This window comes from Pristiophorus japonicus, chromosome 2, assembly GCF_044704955.1.
Source record: "Pristiophorus japonicus isolate sPriJap1 chromosome 2, sPriJap1.hap1, whole genome shotgun sequence".
NCBI lineage: Eukaryota > Metazoa > Chordata > Chondrichthyes > Pristiophoridae > Pristiophorus > Pristiophorus japonicus.
The window spans coordinates 227,669,631-227,686,420 of record NC_091978.1 but is presented as its reverse complement, the minus strand read 5'-3'; the positions used below and the strand labels follow the sequence as shown (position 1 = coordinate 227,686,420).

Sequence of the window (16,790 nt, the reverse complement as noted above, 5' to 3'; positions counted from 1 at the left end):
TCTTGACGTTCACACACACATTTCAGTCGAAATAACTGGATAGCAGGAATGATAATCCTGGTCCTCTCTTTCTGCATCATGGTCACCTGCCTGATGTATATCATTTCGGTACTGCACTTGGGCATGCATTTACCAACTGAACTGTTTTGAATGATGAAGTTAAATTACTGGGGAACATTTGATAATGTTTTTAAAATTTCTATCAAGAAATTACTGGTAGGAAATATTGCTATTTATAATACTTTTTGTTGACAAACTATTTTTTTTTAAGTCCAAGGTGTCAATTCATAGAAGCATAGAATTTACAGTACAGGAAGTGGCCATTTGACCGATCACACCTGTGCTAGTTCTTTGAAAGCGCAATCCAATCATTTCTTTGCCTATGCTCTTTCTCCATAGCCCTGCAATTTTTTCCTTTTCAAGTATTTATCCAATTCCCTCTTGAAAGTTGCTATTGAATCTGCTTCCTACAGCCTTTCAGGCAGTGCATTCCAGGTCATAATAACTTGTGTTTAAAAAAAGAAATGTCTCTTTCTCTCTGCCCACTCCTGCTTTTTTGCCAATTATCTTAAATCTGTGTCCTCTGGTTACCGACCCTCCTGCCAGTGGAAACAGTTTTTCTCTAACTACCCTATCAAAACCCATTATATCAGATATATTTTATATAAAACAGCAACTTGCATTTATATAGTACCTTTAACATAGTAAAACTGAGGTGCTTCACAGGTGTTTAATCAAACAAAAACCTGACACCGAGCCGAAGGCGACGACTTTGGGATAGGTGAAACAAAGGGCCAAAGAGGTAGGATTAAAGGAGAAGTTTAGCGAGAGAATTTCAGAGCTTGGGGCCTAGATGGCTGAAGGCACGGCTGCCAATGGTGGGATGAAGGAAGTGGGGGTGCACAAGAGGCCACAGTTGGAGGAATGCAGACTTCATAGGAGGATTGTAGGTCTGCAGGAAGTTACACATAGAGAAGTGCGAGGCCGTGGAGGAGTTTGAACATGAGGATGAGAAGTTTGAAATCCTTGGTGGACTGGGAGCCAATGAAGGCCAGCAAGCACAAGGGTAATGAATAAATGGAACATGGTGCGGGTTAGAATATGGGCAGCAGAATTTTAGATAAGTTTAGATTTATGGGAAGCCATCCAGGAGAACATTGAAGTAGTTGAGTCTAAGTAACAAAAGCATGGGTGAAGGTTTCAATGGCAGATGGGCAGAGACGGGCGATGGGGTAACGGAAGCCCAGCTCAGCGTCGAATAGGACGCCAAGATTGCAAACTGTCCGGTTCAGTCTGAGACAGTAACCAGGGAGGGGAATGGAATCGGTGGCTGGGAAACTATGGTGGAGGTCAAAGACAATAGCTTCGGTCTGCCTAATACTTGGAGGAAATTTCGGCTCAACCAGGACTGATGAAGTAATCAACCAAATCATTTGGATAAGCTTGTAATTTTAGTGGGGGGAGGGCGGGGGGGGCGGGGGCGGGGTGATGAAATACAAACACCAATAGTAATTCTAATTACTGGGGAAATTATACAGCAAATTATAATGGTATTATTTCATAACTGATTTAAATCAACCCAAAAATCTCAACTTTTAAAGAAAACTAATTGAGATGATAGTCAGTATTCTTGTGGATAACATGCCAGATATCCCAATGAAACTGTGATTGAATCGTGGACAGGGACTCGATAAAATTAACATATGTAAAATATCAGTAATAAAGAAAATAATGGCACTAAAGAGTGACAAATCCTCAGGACCAAATGGTTTCCCTCCCAGAGTTTTAAAGTAAGTAGGTGAGCATATCGCAGATGCCCTAATTGTAATCGTCCAAAGTTCTCTAGATTCAGGAACCATTCCTTTACATTGAAAAATTGCACATTTCTCTCCGCTATTTAAGAATGGTGAGAGCTGGAAACCAGGGAATTATAGACCAGTTAGCCTAAAGTCTGTTATCAAGAAGGATAGGGTGAAGGAACACACCTCAAATGTTCAGTTGATCAGAGAGAGCCAGCATAGATTTGTAAAGGGTAGGTCATGCCTGTCAAACCTGATTTAATTTTTTGAGGAGGTGACTAAAGTAGTGGACAGGGGAATGTCAATGGATGTTATTTATATGGACTTCTGGAAAGCATCTGACAAAGTCCCAAAAAAGAGACTGTTATCTAAGGTAGAATCCCATGGAATTGAGGGCAAATTATTGACTAGGTTAGGAAATTGGCTGAGCGACAGGAGACAGGCAGTCGGGAAATGGTTAGGTACTCAAATTGGCAGGATGTGACTAGTGCTGTCCCGCAGGGATCTGTGTTGGGGCCTCAACTATTCACAATATTTATTAACAACTTAGATGATGGCATAGAAAGTCATAGATACAAATTTGCCGATGCCACAAAGATAGGTGGCATTGTCGACCATGTAGATGAAAGCATAAAATTACAAAGGGATATTGGTAAATTAAGTGAATGGGCAAAACTGTGGCAAATGGATTTCAAAGTAAGCAAATGTGAGGTCATCCACTTTGGAATTTAAAAGGATAGAACAGGATACTTTCTAAATTGTGAAAAGCTAAAAACAGTGGAGGTCCAAAGAGACTTGGGGGTTCCAGTACATAGATCATTAAAATGTCATGAACAGGTACAGAAAATATCTAAAAAGGCTCATGGAATGCTGGCCTTTATATCTAGAGGACTAGAATATAATGGGGTAGAAGTAATGCTGCAGCTATACAAAATCGTGGTCAGACCACACCTGGAGTACTGAGAGCAGTTCTAGGCACCACACTTTAGGAAGGCTATATTGACCTTGGAGGGAGTGTAATGTAGATTTACCAGAATTATATCTAGATTTCAAGGGTTAAGTTACGAGGAGAGATTATATAAGTTAGGGCTGTAGTCCCTTGAATTTAGAAGATTAAGGGGTGATTTGATCAAAGTTTTCAAGATATTAAGGGGAGCAGATAGGGCAGACAGAGAAATTATTTCTGCTGGTTGGGGATTTTAGGACTAGAGGGCATAGTTTAAAAATTAGAGCCATACCTTTTCAGGAGTGAATTTAGGAAACACTTCTACATACAAAGGGTGGTAGAAGTTTGGAACTCTCTTCAACAAACAGCAATTGATACTAGACCAACTGTTAATTTTAAATCTGAGATTGATAACTTTTTGTTAACTATAAGTATTAAGGGATTATGGGCCAAAGGTGGGTATATGGAGTTAGGTTGCAGATCAGCCATGATCTCAACAACAACAACAACAACAACTTGTATTTATATAGCGACTTTAATGTAGTAAAACATCCCAAAGCGCTTCACAGGAGTGTTACAAGACAAAAAACTTGACTGAAAATCTCATTGAATGGCAGGCCAGGTTCAAGGGGCTGAATGGCCTACTCCTGTTCCTATGTTGTGGGATTTGGGCTTATACCTCTGATTTCTTGCCTGATGCATTCCTGATCAAAAATGCTTTCAGGTGAAGTGCAGCAATGAAAGCAGCATTGTACTTCACAACGTTTAGCCCCCCCCCCACTGCCCATGTCCCAAATAAATATTTAGTATTGCCCCAAGCTGCTGTCACATACCTAGCAGCTATCTGGAAGGCATTGTTGAGTTTAGCTGCAGTGAAATCTGGTCACTTGGGAAGAATTGCACAGGGGAAATTATTTTTTTTTTTAAATTGCTGGTGCAAACTAGAAAATTTGAATAGAGAAAACTTAATATTGCAGTATATGAAGTTAGTCTGCTAGCTGTATAAGGATTCTTTCTCCTCTTGCAGTTGTTTCTCGCCAGTTTTGGTGATGTGATTCTGGGTTTATCTAGAGATATTTATGTTGCCGTGATTGGCATAGAGGATGTGGGAAGAGGAAGAGGAGAAGAAGTACGATGGTGTAATTTTCCATTCTCGGAAAGACATTCCATATTGATCATGTGGTCCAAAATTCAGCAAAAGAGAAATGATCAAACTCGCCCAAGCTCTGATTCCAAGCTCACAATTCGCTGAGCCGTTGTCACATGCTGAATTATTCAAACTACGAGGCTGCTCTCAAGTGTTGAGTTGGACATATTTCAGGTTTTATAATAATTGTATAACTATTGAGGGAAAAAGTTATTGTATAACGCAGTTTTAATTTTGAATATCGACATTAAGTTACTGTATTTCATGTTTTTCTTTTTTTGTTTTAAAATGTTCTATTTCAGAGTGGCGTGGAAGCAAGTGAGAGCAAAAAGCAAAGGCTGGATAAAGAAAACAAGTTGTCCTCTTCAAGCCATAAGGAATCCAGTCATAAACTGTGCGTATCTAGTATCACAATTTCTAAAATTAGCCAGAGAGAGATTTAATGTAACACAGTTGAGCAGTTCTCATCAGACACCTGTTGAACTCTGTATTGCTGATTCACTAGCCACAGCTAAAAGTACTGCTTCCTATACATGTGCTTTGAATATATTTAGCACACAAACTTGCTGACCTGTAAGTCATTTCTGTGCAGATCATAGAAGGAAAATGTCAATACTTGAGACATGAACAAACTTTGTTGTTCGTAAATCAAGTATGATTCAACAGAATTTTGAATCTGGCCAATCGCTAAGAGTATGTCAGCGCAACAAGGCTACAAATTCAAACACATCAGCAGTGGGAGCCTGCTGTACAAGTATATTTTAACACATCTCTTAGCATGGCAGTTACTAATTTATGAAACAAAACTATAATTGTATTGAATATAAGCAAAAACATTACTTCGGTTTAAATACCTTTCGCAGTACCACAGTTAATATATTTTCTAAACTGAAATCTGGCAAATCAGTGAGACATCAAAGTTCTCTTTTGCATTATGTATGTGGAGGAGATTCTAATGGAAGGTTTTCCCTCTCTGCTTTTCTCTCTTTCCATTTCATATGTGGATGTTCTATTCTACTATAACTGAAATGTTGAAAGAGGCATGCTGTATGCTGGAGGTCTGTTATCAGGAAGTGTTTTAATTTGCTCATGTTCTCCAGGTTCCTATCCTGTTGCTATTGGTAAAAACTACTGACTACTTAAGTGTGCAACTTTCACTTTTGATATTAAAACATCTGAGTATATAATGCTTGCCAGTAATTTGAGCAAGAGGCTAACAGTTGGCTGTAAGGTAACACAACATTTCTGTTAATCCTTCCTCATAGAGTTTCCAAGTCTTCCTCTGAGAAGGAAAAAACATTTCTACCGCCACTTCCATCTCCTGTACAGAAACCAGCAAAGGTTGCCCACAAACGGCACAACAGTGGAAGTAGTTCTTCCAGCCAAGTCTCCACAATGAATGCTAGTGATATCAAGTTTAAGAGCAGCAAGAATAACTCTTCATCCAGATCGTTATCTTCCAAGCACAAAAGAACGGAGGATAAACAGTCAGGGCACTTAAAAAGCAAGGTAAGATTGTGAACTCTCTGCTTCATTTGGCTGAGGGATAAGAAATATCAAGTGGGTTATGGCATAGTTGGAACCTGGCTGTGTAGTTCAAATGATAGAATCAAAGACATTTACTGCACAGAAGGAGGCCATTTCGGCCCATTGTGTCCACGCCAGCTCACAAAGAGCTATCCAGCCTAATCCCACTTTCTGTAGCCCTGTAGGTTACGGCACTTCAAGTGTGCATCCAAGTACTTTTTAAATGTGGTGAGGGTTTCTGTCTCTACCACCCTTTCAGGTAATGAGTTTCAGAACCGCCCACCCCCCCCCACTGGATGAAAAGACTTCCCCTCAAATCCCCTTTAAACCTCTTACTAATTACTTTAAATCTATGCCCCCTGGTTGTTGACCCCTCTGCTAGGGGAATTAGGTCCTTCCTATCCACTCTATCGAGACCCTCATAATTTTATACACCTCAATAAGCTCTCCTCTGTTCCAAAGAAAACAAACCCAGCCTATCCAATCTTTCCTCACAGCTAAAATTCTTCAGTCCAGGCAACATCCTCGTAAATCTCCTCTGCACCCTCTCCAGTGCAATCACATCTTTCTTGTAATGTGGAGACCAGAACTGCACTCAGAACTCGAGCTGTGGCCTAACTAGTGTTTTATACAATTCAAGCATAACCTCCCTGTTCTTATAGTCTATGCCTCGTTTACTAAAATATCTGATATGCCGCTTTAACAACATCCTGCTACCTTCAGGGATCTGTGGAGATGCACTCCGAGGTCCCTTTGTTCCTCTACACTTCTCAATGTCGTATCATTTATTGTGTATGCCCTTGCCTTGTTAGCCTTCCCCAAATGCATTACCTCACACTTCTCTGGATTAACTTCCATTTGCCACTGTTCTGCCCACCTGACCAGTTCATTGATATCTTCCTCCAATCTACAGCTTTCTTCTTCATTATCAAACACACTGCCAATTTCTATTATCTGCAAACTTCTTAATCATACCCCCTACATTCAAGTCATATAGCACAAAAATGCAGTTTTAAATATTTAATGTGTAGTGTGCCTTATTGAAGATTAGTGAATAGATGTAAAATTGTTTGTGGAATTTGCTTAATTGGCTGGTTTCACTTTTACAATTTAAGCAGCATAAAAGGACAGCCAGTTTTCCTGGTAAACATCCCATGTTACTTGCTCACCGATGCTCAGTTCAGATTCTGCCTGATCTCCAGAGCTCAGCACAGCCTTAATTCAGACATGGACACAAGAGCTGAATGCCAGAGGAGAGATAAGAATAGCTGCCCTCAACATCAAGGTAGTACAGTTGTACCTCTCCAGTCCAGCACGCTTGGGACCTGACCGGTACCGCAACAGAGAATTTTCCGGACCATGGGAGGTAATGCCGACTCTAGTATTGTCAGCAGTATCCTAGACTTACCGAGTACTGCTGACAACAACGCGGCCGCGTTCTAGAAGCCTACTGTGCAGCATTTCTCGCCCAACTTCGGTGCCTCAGTCAGCCACCACGCTCTTTTGCTCCCTCTCCGCGCCGACCCAGCCAAGGAGGGAACACCGGAGGCAGCGGAGAGAAGAGGAGCAGCCAGCCCCAGGACACAGCATGGGTCACGACCCCCCACCGGAAATGATGCCGGACCAGGGATGTTAGCAGACCAAAGAGTCCCTGACTGGAGAGGTACATCCTGTATTTAACTGAGTATGGCATGAAAGAACCTCAGAAAAGCTGCAGCCAATGGGAACAGCCTCCAATGGCTGGAGTCATATTATAGCTGATGAGAAGATACTTGTGCTTGCTAGAAGCCACTCGTCACAGCCCCTGGACATTGCTGCAAGAATTTCTCAGCGAGGCATTCTGGGCCCAATCATCTTCAGCTGCTTATTTAATGGCCTCCCCTCTGTCAACATAAGAACATAAGAAATAGGAGCATGAGTAGGCCATTTGGCTCCTCGAGCCTACTCCACCATTTAATAAGATCATGGCTGATCTGATTATGGACTCGGCTCCACTTCCCTGCCCACTTCCCATAATCCATTATTCTCTTATCGCTCAAATATCTGTCATTTCCGCCTTAAATATATTCACTGTCCCAGCCTCCACAGCTCTCTGGAGCAGAGAATTCCACAGGCTTGCAACCCTCAGAGAAGAAATTCCTCCTCATCTCAGTTTTAAATGGGTGGGCGGCCTCTTATTCTGAGACTATGCCCCCTAGTTTTAGTTTCCCCTATAAGTGGAAATATCCATCTTGTCGAGCCCCCTCATTATCTTATGTTTCAATAAGATCATCTCTCATTTTTCTGAACTCCAATGAGTATAGGCCCAACCCCCTCTACCTATCTTCATAAATCAACCCCCTCATCTCCAGAATCAACCTAGTGAACCTTCTCTGAACAGCCTCCAATGTAAGTATATCCTTCCTTAAATAAGGAGACCAAAACTGTACACAGTACTCCAGCTGTGGCCTCACCAACACCCTGTATAGTTGTAGCAGGACGTCTCTGCTTTTATACTCCATCCCCCTTGCAATAAAGGCTAACATTCCACTGGCCTTCCTGATTACTTGCTGTACCTGCATACTCTGTGTTTCTTGCACAAGGACCCCTAGGACCCTCTGTACTGCAACACCTTTCAATTTTTTGCCAAATTAAATTATAATTTGCATTTCTATTTTTTCTGCCAAAGTGGATAACCTCACATTTCCCACATTATTTTGTTTGCTGACAAGTTTGCTGACGATACAAAGATGGGAGGAAAAGCAATGTGTGAGGGGACACACAAAATCTGCAAAAGGATATAGACAGGCTAAGTGAGTGGGCAAAAATTTGGCAGATGGAGTATAATGTTGGAAAGTGTGAGGTCATGCACTTTGGCAGAAAAAAAATCAAAGAGCAAGTTATTATTTAAATGGAGAAAGATTGCAAAATGCTGCAGTACAGCGGGACCTGAGGGTAATTGTGCGTGAAACACAAAAGGATAGTATGCAGGTACAGCAAGTGATCAGGAAGGCCAATGGAATCTTAGCCTTTATTGCAAAGGGGATGGAGTATAAAAGCAGGGAAATCTTGCTACAGTTATACAGGGTATTGGTGAGGTCGCACCTGGAATACTGCGTGTGGTTTTGGTTTCCATATTTACGAAAGGATATACTTGCTTTGGAGGCGGTTCAAAGAAGGTTCACTAGGTTGATTCCAGAGATGAGGGGGTTGACTTATGAGGAAAGGTTGAGTAGGTTGGGCCTCTACTCATTGGAATTCAGAAAAATGAGAGATGATCTTTATCGAAATGTCTAAGATTATGAGGGGGCTCGACAAAGTGGATGCAGAGAGGATGTTTCCACTGATAGAGGAGACTAGAACTAGAGGGCATAAATGAGGAGAAATTTCTTCCCTGAGGGTTGTAAATATGTGGAATTCGCTGCCTCAGAGAGCTGTGGCAGGTGGGACATTGTCTATTTCAGTCTTAAATTTATTCAGTTTCTTAAATGATAAGGGGTTATGGGGAGCGAGCAGCGAAATGGACCCGAGTCCATGATCGGATCAGCCATGATCGTATTAAGTGGCGGAACAGGCTCGAGGGGCCGCATGGCCTACTCCTGCTCCTATTTCTTATGTTCTTGTTATACTCTGCCCACTCACTTAGCCTGTCTATATCCCTTTGCAGATTTCTTGTGTCCTCCTCACAATTTGCTCTCCCACCCATCAGTAAACTTGGCTACATTACACTCAGTCCCATCATGCAAGTCATTAATATAGATTGTAAATAGTTGAGGCCTCCGCACCGATCCCTGCAGCACCCCACGAGTTACTGTTTGCCAACCGGAAAATGACCCATTTATCCCGATTCTGTTTTCTGTTAGTTAGCCAATCCTCTATTCATGCTAATATATTACCCCCACCCCCGTGAACTTTTATCTTGTGCAGTAACCTTTTTCGTGGCACCTTATCGAATGCCTTCTGGAAATCCAAATACACCACATCCACTGGTTCCCCCTTATCCACCCTGCTCGTTACATCCTCAAAAGAACTCCAGCAAATTTGTCAAACATGATTTCCCTTTCATAAAAACCATGCTGACTCTGCTTGATTGAATCATGCTTTTCCAAATGTCCCGCTACTGCTTCAATTAATAATGGACTCCAGCATTTTCCCAATTACAGATATTAGGCTAATTGGTCTATAGTTTCCTGCTTTCTGTCTGCCTCCTTTTTTAAATAGGGGCGCTACATTTGCAGTTTCCCAATCCGCTGGGGCCTCCCCAGAATCCAGGAAATTTTGGTAAATTATAACCAATGCATCCACTATCTCTGCAGCCACTTTTAAGACCCTAGGATGTAAGCCATCAGGTCCAGGGTACTTGTCTGCCTTTGGTCCTATTATTTTACCAAGTACTACTTCATTAGTGATAGTGATTGTATTAAGTTCCTCCCTCCCTATAGCCCCTTGATTATCCGCTATTGGGATGTTTTTAGTGTCTTATACCGTGAAGACCAATACAAAATATTCAAAGTCTCTGCCATTTCCCTGTTCCCCATTATTAATTCCCCAGTCTCATCCTCTAAGGAAACCAACATTTACTTTAGCCACTCTTTCCTCTTTATGTACCTGTAAAAACTCTTACTATCTGTTTTTTATGTTTTGTGCTCGTTTACTTTCATAATCTTTCTTCCCCCTCTTTGAGTCGTTCTTTGCTGGCTTTTAAAAGTTTCCCTATCCTCTGGCCTCCCACTAGTTTTGGCCACTTGGTATGCCCTTGTTTTCAATTTGATACCATCCTTTATTTCCTTAGTTGGCCAGGAATGGTTATCCCTTTTACAGCCTTTCCTTCTCATTGGATTATATATATTTTTATTAAGAGTTATGAAATATCTCCTCAAATGTTTTCCACTGTTCATCAACCATCCCACTCTTAATCTATTTTCCAGTCCACTTTAGCCAACTCTGCCTTCATACCTTTGTAGTCTTTTTTGTTTAAGCTTAGGACACTGGTTTGAGATCCAACTTTCTCACCCTCCAACTGAATTTGAAATTCAACCATGCTATGGTCACTCTTTCCTAGATGATCCTTTACTACGAGATCATTTATTAATCCTGTCTCATTACACAGTACCAGATCTAAGACAGCCTGCTCCCTGGTTGGTTCTGCAACGTACTTTTCAAGGAAACTGTCCCGGACACACTCAATGAACTCTTCCTCAAGGCTACCCTGGCCAATTTGCTTTGTCCAATCAATATGAAGGTTAAAATCGCCCATGATTATTGCTGTTCCTTTTTTACAAGCCTCCATTATTTCTTGATTTATACTCTGTCCAACAGTGTAGCTACTGTTCGGGGGCTTATAGACTATGCCCACCAGTGACTTCCCCCCCCCCCCCCCCATCTTATTCCTTATCTCCACCCAAACTGATTCAACATCTTGATCTTCTGAGCCAATATCGTTTCTCACTAACACACTGATCTCATCCTTTATTAACAGAGTTACCCCACCTCCTTTTCCTTTCTGTCTGTCCTTCCAAATTTAGTTCCCAGCCTTGGTCACCTTGCAAACACATCTCTGTAATGGCTATCAGCTCATACCCATTTGTATCTATTTGTGCCGTCAACTCATGTATTTTGTTACAAATGCTGCGTGCATTCAGATAAAGAGCTTTTAAATTTGTTTTTTTACCATTTTGACCTGCTTTGACCCCACTTTCTGATACACTTTTATGTTTATACATTCTGTCCCTTCCTGTCATGCTCTGGTTTTCATTTTCCCCAGTGCTACCCTGCTCTTCTCCTTATTCTTTGACTTTTAAAATTTCCGCTCACCTGAACCCTCACCCACCCCCCCACCCCCCCCCCCCCCCCCCCAATTAGTTCAAAGCCCTCTCTACAACCCTAGTTATTCAATTCGCCAGGACATTGGTCCCAACACGGTCAAAGTGGAGCCCGTGCCAGTGGAACAGCTCCCTCTTACCCCAGTACTAGTGCCAGTGTCCCACGAACCAAAGCCCATTTCTCCCACACCAGTCTTTGAGCCACGTGTTTAACTCTCTGATCGTATTTACCCTATGCAAATTTGCTTGTGACTCAGAGTAAATCCAGAGATTATTACCTTTGTGGTTCTGCTTTTTAATTTGGTCCCGAGCTGCTCATACTCCATCAGCAGAACCTCTGTTCTATCTATGTCATTGGTACCCACATGGACCCCGACAACTGGATCTTTCCCCTCCCATTCCTAGCTCCTCTCCAGCCCAGAGAAAATCCTTAACCTTGACACCGGGAAGACAACACAGCCTTCTGGACTCTCGCTCTCGGCTGCAGAGAACAGAATCTATCCCTCTAATGATACTGTCCCCTACCACTACAAAGTTTCTTTTTATTCCCCCCCCCCACTTGAATGGCCCCCCTGTACCACGGTGCTGTGGTCAGTTTGCTCATTCTCCCTGCAGTCCCTGCTCTTGTCCACACAGGGAGTAAGAACCTCGAACCTTTTGTACAAGAGCAAGGGCCAAGACTCCTCCATCACTACATCCTGAGTTCCCATACCTTCCACACTCGTAGTCATACCCTCCTGTCCCTGACCATGGATCGAATTTGAATTAATTAATCTAATTGTTGTGACTAGCTCCTGGATCGCGGCGTCCAGGTAACTCTCCCCCTCCCCGATGTGTCGTAGTGTCTGCAGCTCAGATTCCAGCTCATTAACGTGGAGCCGAAATTCCTTGAGCTGCAGACACTTGCTGCAGATGTGGTTGCCGTGGACCTCAGTGCTGCTCCAAGGTATTGAGTGAGGCTGTTCACTGATAGTTCCACAGTATTTCATTAACAATTCCTTCAATAACGAAGCAGACTGTGTCAACCTACAGGAGGACAGGGATAACATCCAGGTTTTTACTAACACTTATGCCACTTAAGTGCTAGACAATGACCACCTCGAATAAGACAATCTCCCCCTAATCATCAATGGCACTCACATCGACAAGTCATCATTGACCATTAAATGAACTGCACCAGCCACTCTAACACTGACTACAAGAGCAGAACACTGGCTAGATACACTGCAAAAAGTGACTTGTCTCCGGTCCCTCAAAGCGTTGCCGTATGTCCAAGACTGAAGTCAGAAATATCAAAGGGCAGAAAACGCCAGTGGGAGTTGTGTACAGACCACCAAACAGTAGTGAGATTGGGGACAGCAACAAACAAGAAATTAGGGATATGTGCAATAAAGGTACAGCAGTTATCATGCGCGACTTTAATCTACATATTGATTGGGCTAACCAAACTGGTGGCAAAGAGGTGGAGGAGGAGTTCCTGGAGTGTATTAGGGATGGTTTCCTAGACCAATGTGTCGAAGAACCAACTAGAGGGCTGGCCATCCTGGACTGGGTAATGTGCAATGAGAAAGGACTAATTAACAATCTTGTTGTGCGAGGCCCCTTGGGGAAGAGTGGCCATAATATGGTAGAATTCTTTATTAAAATGGAGAGTGTTGAAATCTTGACTCTCAATTTAACTAATAAAAATGAAACTCTGACATAAACAGCTCGGTAGATGTTCCTTTAATTGATTTACTTGCTGCAAGGAAAAGTCTCACTAAATCAAAGGCTCTGCGAAGACTTCTACAGAGGTTCAATATCACATTATCTTTATACAGAAGAACAAACAAAGAAATTATGGTTCCATATCGTGTATTAGTTCTGTCCTTGTGGTCAGCAAATACAGATAAGGAGTTCTTCAATCACTTAATTAACATTACATCCTTGTTTTTATTCTCTACATATCTATACAGCCTTTATCTAATACTTCTAAGGTTTAGCACAGCGACAGTTACTAATGGGTAGTATAATTCTAACAGGACATTCTTTCTATTAGGGAGGTAAGTTCAAGGTTCCCTCGCTCACACAGATGGCTTCTGCCTTTCTTTAATTAGTTATCAGTCAAGATTACTATGTTCATGCAGAAAACAGGCTGTCTGCTTCAATGGCCTCTGGGAGAACTGAGAATCCATGTTGTTTTATTACAAAAGGGTACATTTAACAGAAAATGTAACTTTAAAAGTAAATTCCACGAGTGACACAGTTAATTCAGAGACGAGGGTCCTGAACTTAAGGAAAGGTAACTTCGATGATATGAAATATGAATTCGCTAAAATAGACTGGCGAGTGATACTTAAAGGGTTGACGGTGGATAGGCAATGGCAAACATTTAAAGATCACATGGATGAACTTCAACAATTGTACATCCCTGTCTGGAGTAAAAAATAAAACTGGGAAGGTGGCTCAACTGTGGCTAACCAGGGAGATTAAGGATAGTGTTAAAGCCAAGGGAGAGGCATGTAAATTGGCCAGAAAAAGCAGCAAACCTGAGGACTGGGAGAATTTTGTAATACAGCAGAGGAGGACAAAAGGTTTAATTAGGAGGGGGAAAATAGAGTATGAGAGGAAGCTTACTGGCAACATAAAAACTGACTGTAAAAGCTTCTATAGATATGTGAAGAGAAAAAGATTAGTGAAAACAAACGTAGGTCCTTTGCAGTCAGAATCAGGTGAATTTATAATGGGGAATAAAGAAATGGCGGACCAGTTAAACAAATACTTTGGTTCTGTCTTCACAAACGAGGACACGAATAACCACCTGGAAATACTAGGGGACCGAGGGTCGAGTGGGAAGGAGGAACTGAAGGAAATCTTTATTGGGCGGGAAATTGTGTTAGGGAAATTGATGGGATTGAAGGCCGATAAATCCCCGGGGCCTGATAGTCTGCATCCCAGAGTACTTAAGGAAGTAGCCCTAAAAATAGTGGATGCATTGGTGATCATTTTCCAACAACCTATCAACTCTGGATCAGTTCCTATGGACTGGAGGGCACCTAATGTAACACCATTTTTTAAGAAAGGAGGGAGAGAGAAAATGGGTAATTATAGACCGGTTAGCCTGACATCAGTAGTGGGGAAAATGTTGGAATCAATTATTAAAGATGAAATAGCAGCATATTTGGAAAGCAGTGATGGGATCGGTCCAAGTCAGCATGGATTTATGAAAGGGAATTCCTGCTTGACAAATCTTCAAGAATATTTTGAGGATGTAACTGGTAGAGTGGACAAGGGAGAATCAGTGGATGTGGTGTATTTGGACTTTCAAAAGGCTTTTGACAAGGTCCTACACAAGAGATTGGTGTGCAAAATTAAAGCACATGGTATTGGGGGCAATGTACTGACGTGGATAGAGAACTGGTTGGCAGACAGGAAGCAGAGAGTCGGGATAAACGGGTCCATTTCAGAATGTAGGCAGTGACTAGTGGGGTGCCGCAGGGCTCAGTGCTGGGACCCCAGCTCTTTACAATATACATTAATGATTTAGACAAAGGAATTGAGTGTAATATCTCCAAGTTTGCAGATGACACTAAGCTGGGTGGTGGTGTGAGCTGTGAGGAGGACGTTAAAAGGCTGCAGGGTGACTTGGACAGGTTAGGTGAGTGGGCAAATGAGTGGCAAATGCAGTATATTGTGGATAAATGTGAGGTTATCCACTTTGGTGGAAAAACACGAAGGCAGAATATTATCTGAATGGCGGCAGATTAGGAAAAGGGGAGGTGCAACGAGACCTGGGTATCATGGTACATCAGTCATTGAAAGTTGACATGCAGGTACAGCAGGCGGTGAAGAAGGCAAATGGTATGTTTGCCTTCATAGCTAGAGGATTTGAGTATTGGAGCAGGGAGGTCTTACTGCAGTTGTACAGGGCCTTAGTGAGGCATCACCTGGAATATTGTGTTCAGTTTTGGTCTCCTAATCTGAGGAAGGACGTTCTTGCTATTGAGGGAGTGCAGCGAAAGTTCACCAGACTGATTGCTGGGATGGCAGGACTGACATGAGGAGAGACTGGATCGACTGGGCCTGTATTCACTGGAGTTTAGAAGGAAGAGAGGGGATCTCATAGAAACGTATAAAATTCTGACGGGACTGGACAGGTTAGATGCAGGAAGAATGTTCCTGATGTTGGGGAAGTCCAGAACCAAGGGACATTAGTCTAAGGATAAGGGGTAAGCCATTTAGGACTGAGATGAGGAGAAACTTCTTCCCTCAGAGAGTTGTTAACCTGCGGAATTCCCTACCGCAGAGAGTTGTTGATGCCAATTCATTGGATATATTCTAGAGGGAGTTAGATATGGCCCTTATGGCTAAAGGGATCAAGGGGTATGGAGAGAAAGCAGGAAACAGGTACTGAGGTAAATCAGCCATGATCTTATTGAATGGTGGTGCAAGCTCGAAGGGCCGAATGGCCTACTCCTGCACCTATTTTCTATGTGATGGAATACTCACTCTTTGCCTGGGTGGAGTAACATCATCCATGACAGAGCAATTCACTTAATTGGCACCCGGCCACTGAATTCAGTATCCAGCCTTTCATCACCAGCACACTGTGGCTGCAGTATAAATGATCTCCAGGCACTGTAGGAACTCGCTCGCCTGTCATTTCTCATTACAGATGCTGACTGATCTGATCTGCGTATTGTTTTTATTTCAGAATTGTAGTTTTTCTTTTTATTTGTAGTGAATTATTAAGATGTGTTTGAAGGATTTATGGATTTAACAGTAACAGTATAACTGTCTAAACTGTCCCATCAAACACTCCCAGGGCAGGGACAGCATGGGGTTAGATACAGAGCAAAGCTCCCTCTACACTGTCCCATCCAAGTATGGACAGTTTACAAAAGGTTTCCTTTCTAATGTGTAATATGATTATTTTTATACATGGCTGAGGATGCTATTTATATAAATAGTTGGTAATTAAATAATGCTACAAAAATAATTGGAAACTTGTAGCAACATTGCCATGGAATATCTTTGTTTCTTTCCCGCTGTTTCCCCTATCTCTCCCAAAGACAATGACCCTTAGTTTGGACACGATTCCAGGGATGTTGGCCAGGCTTCTGCAGTGTTGTCCAAGTGACTGTGGAACCTAGGCAGGTAGTTTTTAGCTGCCCTCACCCAGCACATACACGTGCACTTTTCAGCAGTGGTCAGTGGATCGCGATTGGCTTTAAAAAATGGTTTCTTCCCTCACTGAGGTGCACTGAAACCGTTTGTAATGCTGCCACTGCTGCCCTGCCTGAGATTAGCAGGCATGGGATGGAACATGGGACCTTTCTGTTCTTTGTGGGTCGTAAGGTCTTTGCCCATGGAAGCATGATGGAATATTTCTTTATACAATTGTGACATTGAAAAGATTAAAATTAACCTCTAAAACTTTCTTATCCACAGATGTCTTACCAGGGTACTGCCAGTAATTCCACTCCAGAACAATCCCTCTCTAACGGAAATTCCAAACCAACAAGGCCTCTACTCAAGTTTGATGACAAGTAATTTATTTTGATTTAATTTTGTTCTTTTCCATAGCACAA

General features: G+C 42.2%; 1 protein-coding gene across 3 annotated transcripts in view; it reads left to right on the top strand.

Annotated features, from left to right (window-relative positions):
- The window catches only part of LOC139244702 (AF4/FMR2 family member 1-like), a 191,654-nt gene that overhangs the window by 161,067 nt on the left and 13,797 nt on the right, over nucleotides 1-16,790 (top strand). For all 3 annotated transcript variants that reach the window (XM_070871053.1, XM_070871052.1, XM_070871051.1), the window contains 3 exons: nucleotides 4,195-4,286; nucleotides 5,158-5,401; nucleotides 16,651-16,748. In XM_070871053.1, the coding sequence (XP_070727154.1) occupies nucleotides 4,195-4,286; nucleotides 5,158-5,401; nucleotides 16,651-16,748 (434 nt within the window). The remainder of the gene's footprint in view (nucleotides 1-4,194; nucleotides 4,287-5,157; nucleotides 5,402-16,650; nucleotides 16,749-16,790) is intronic.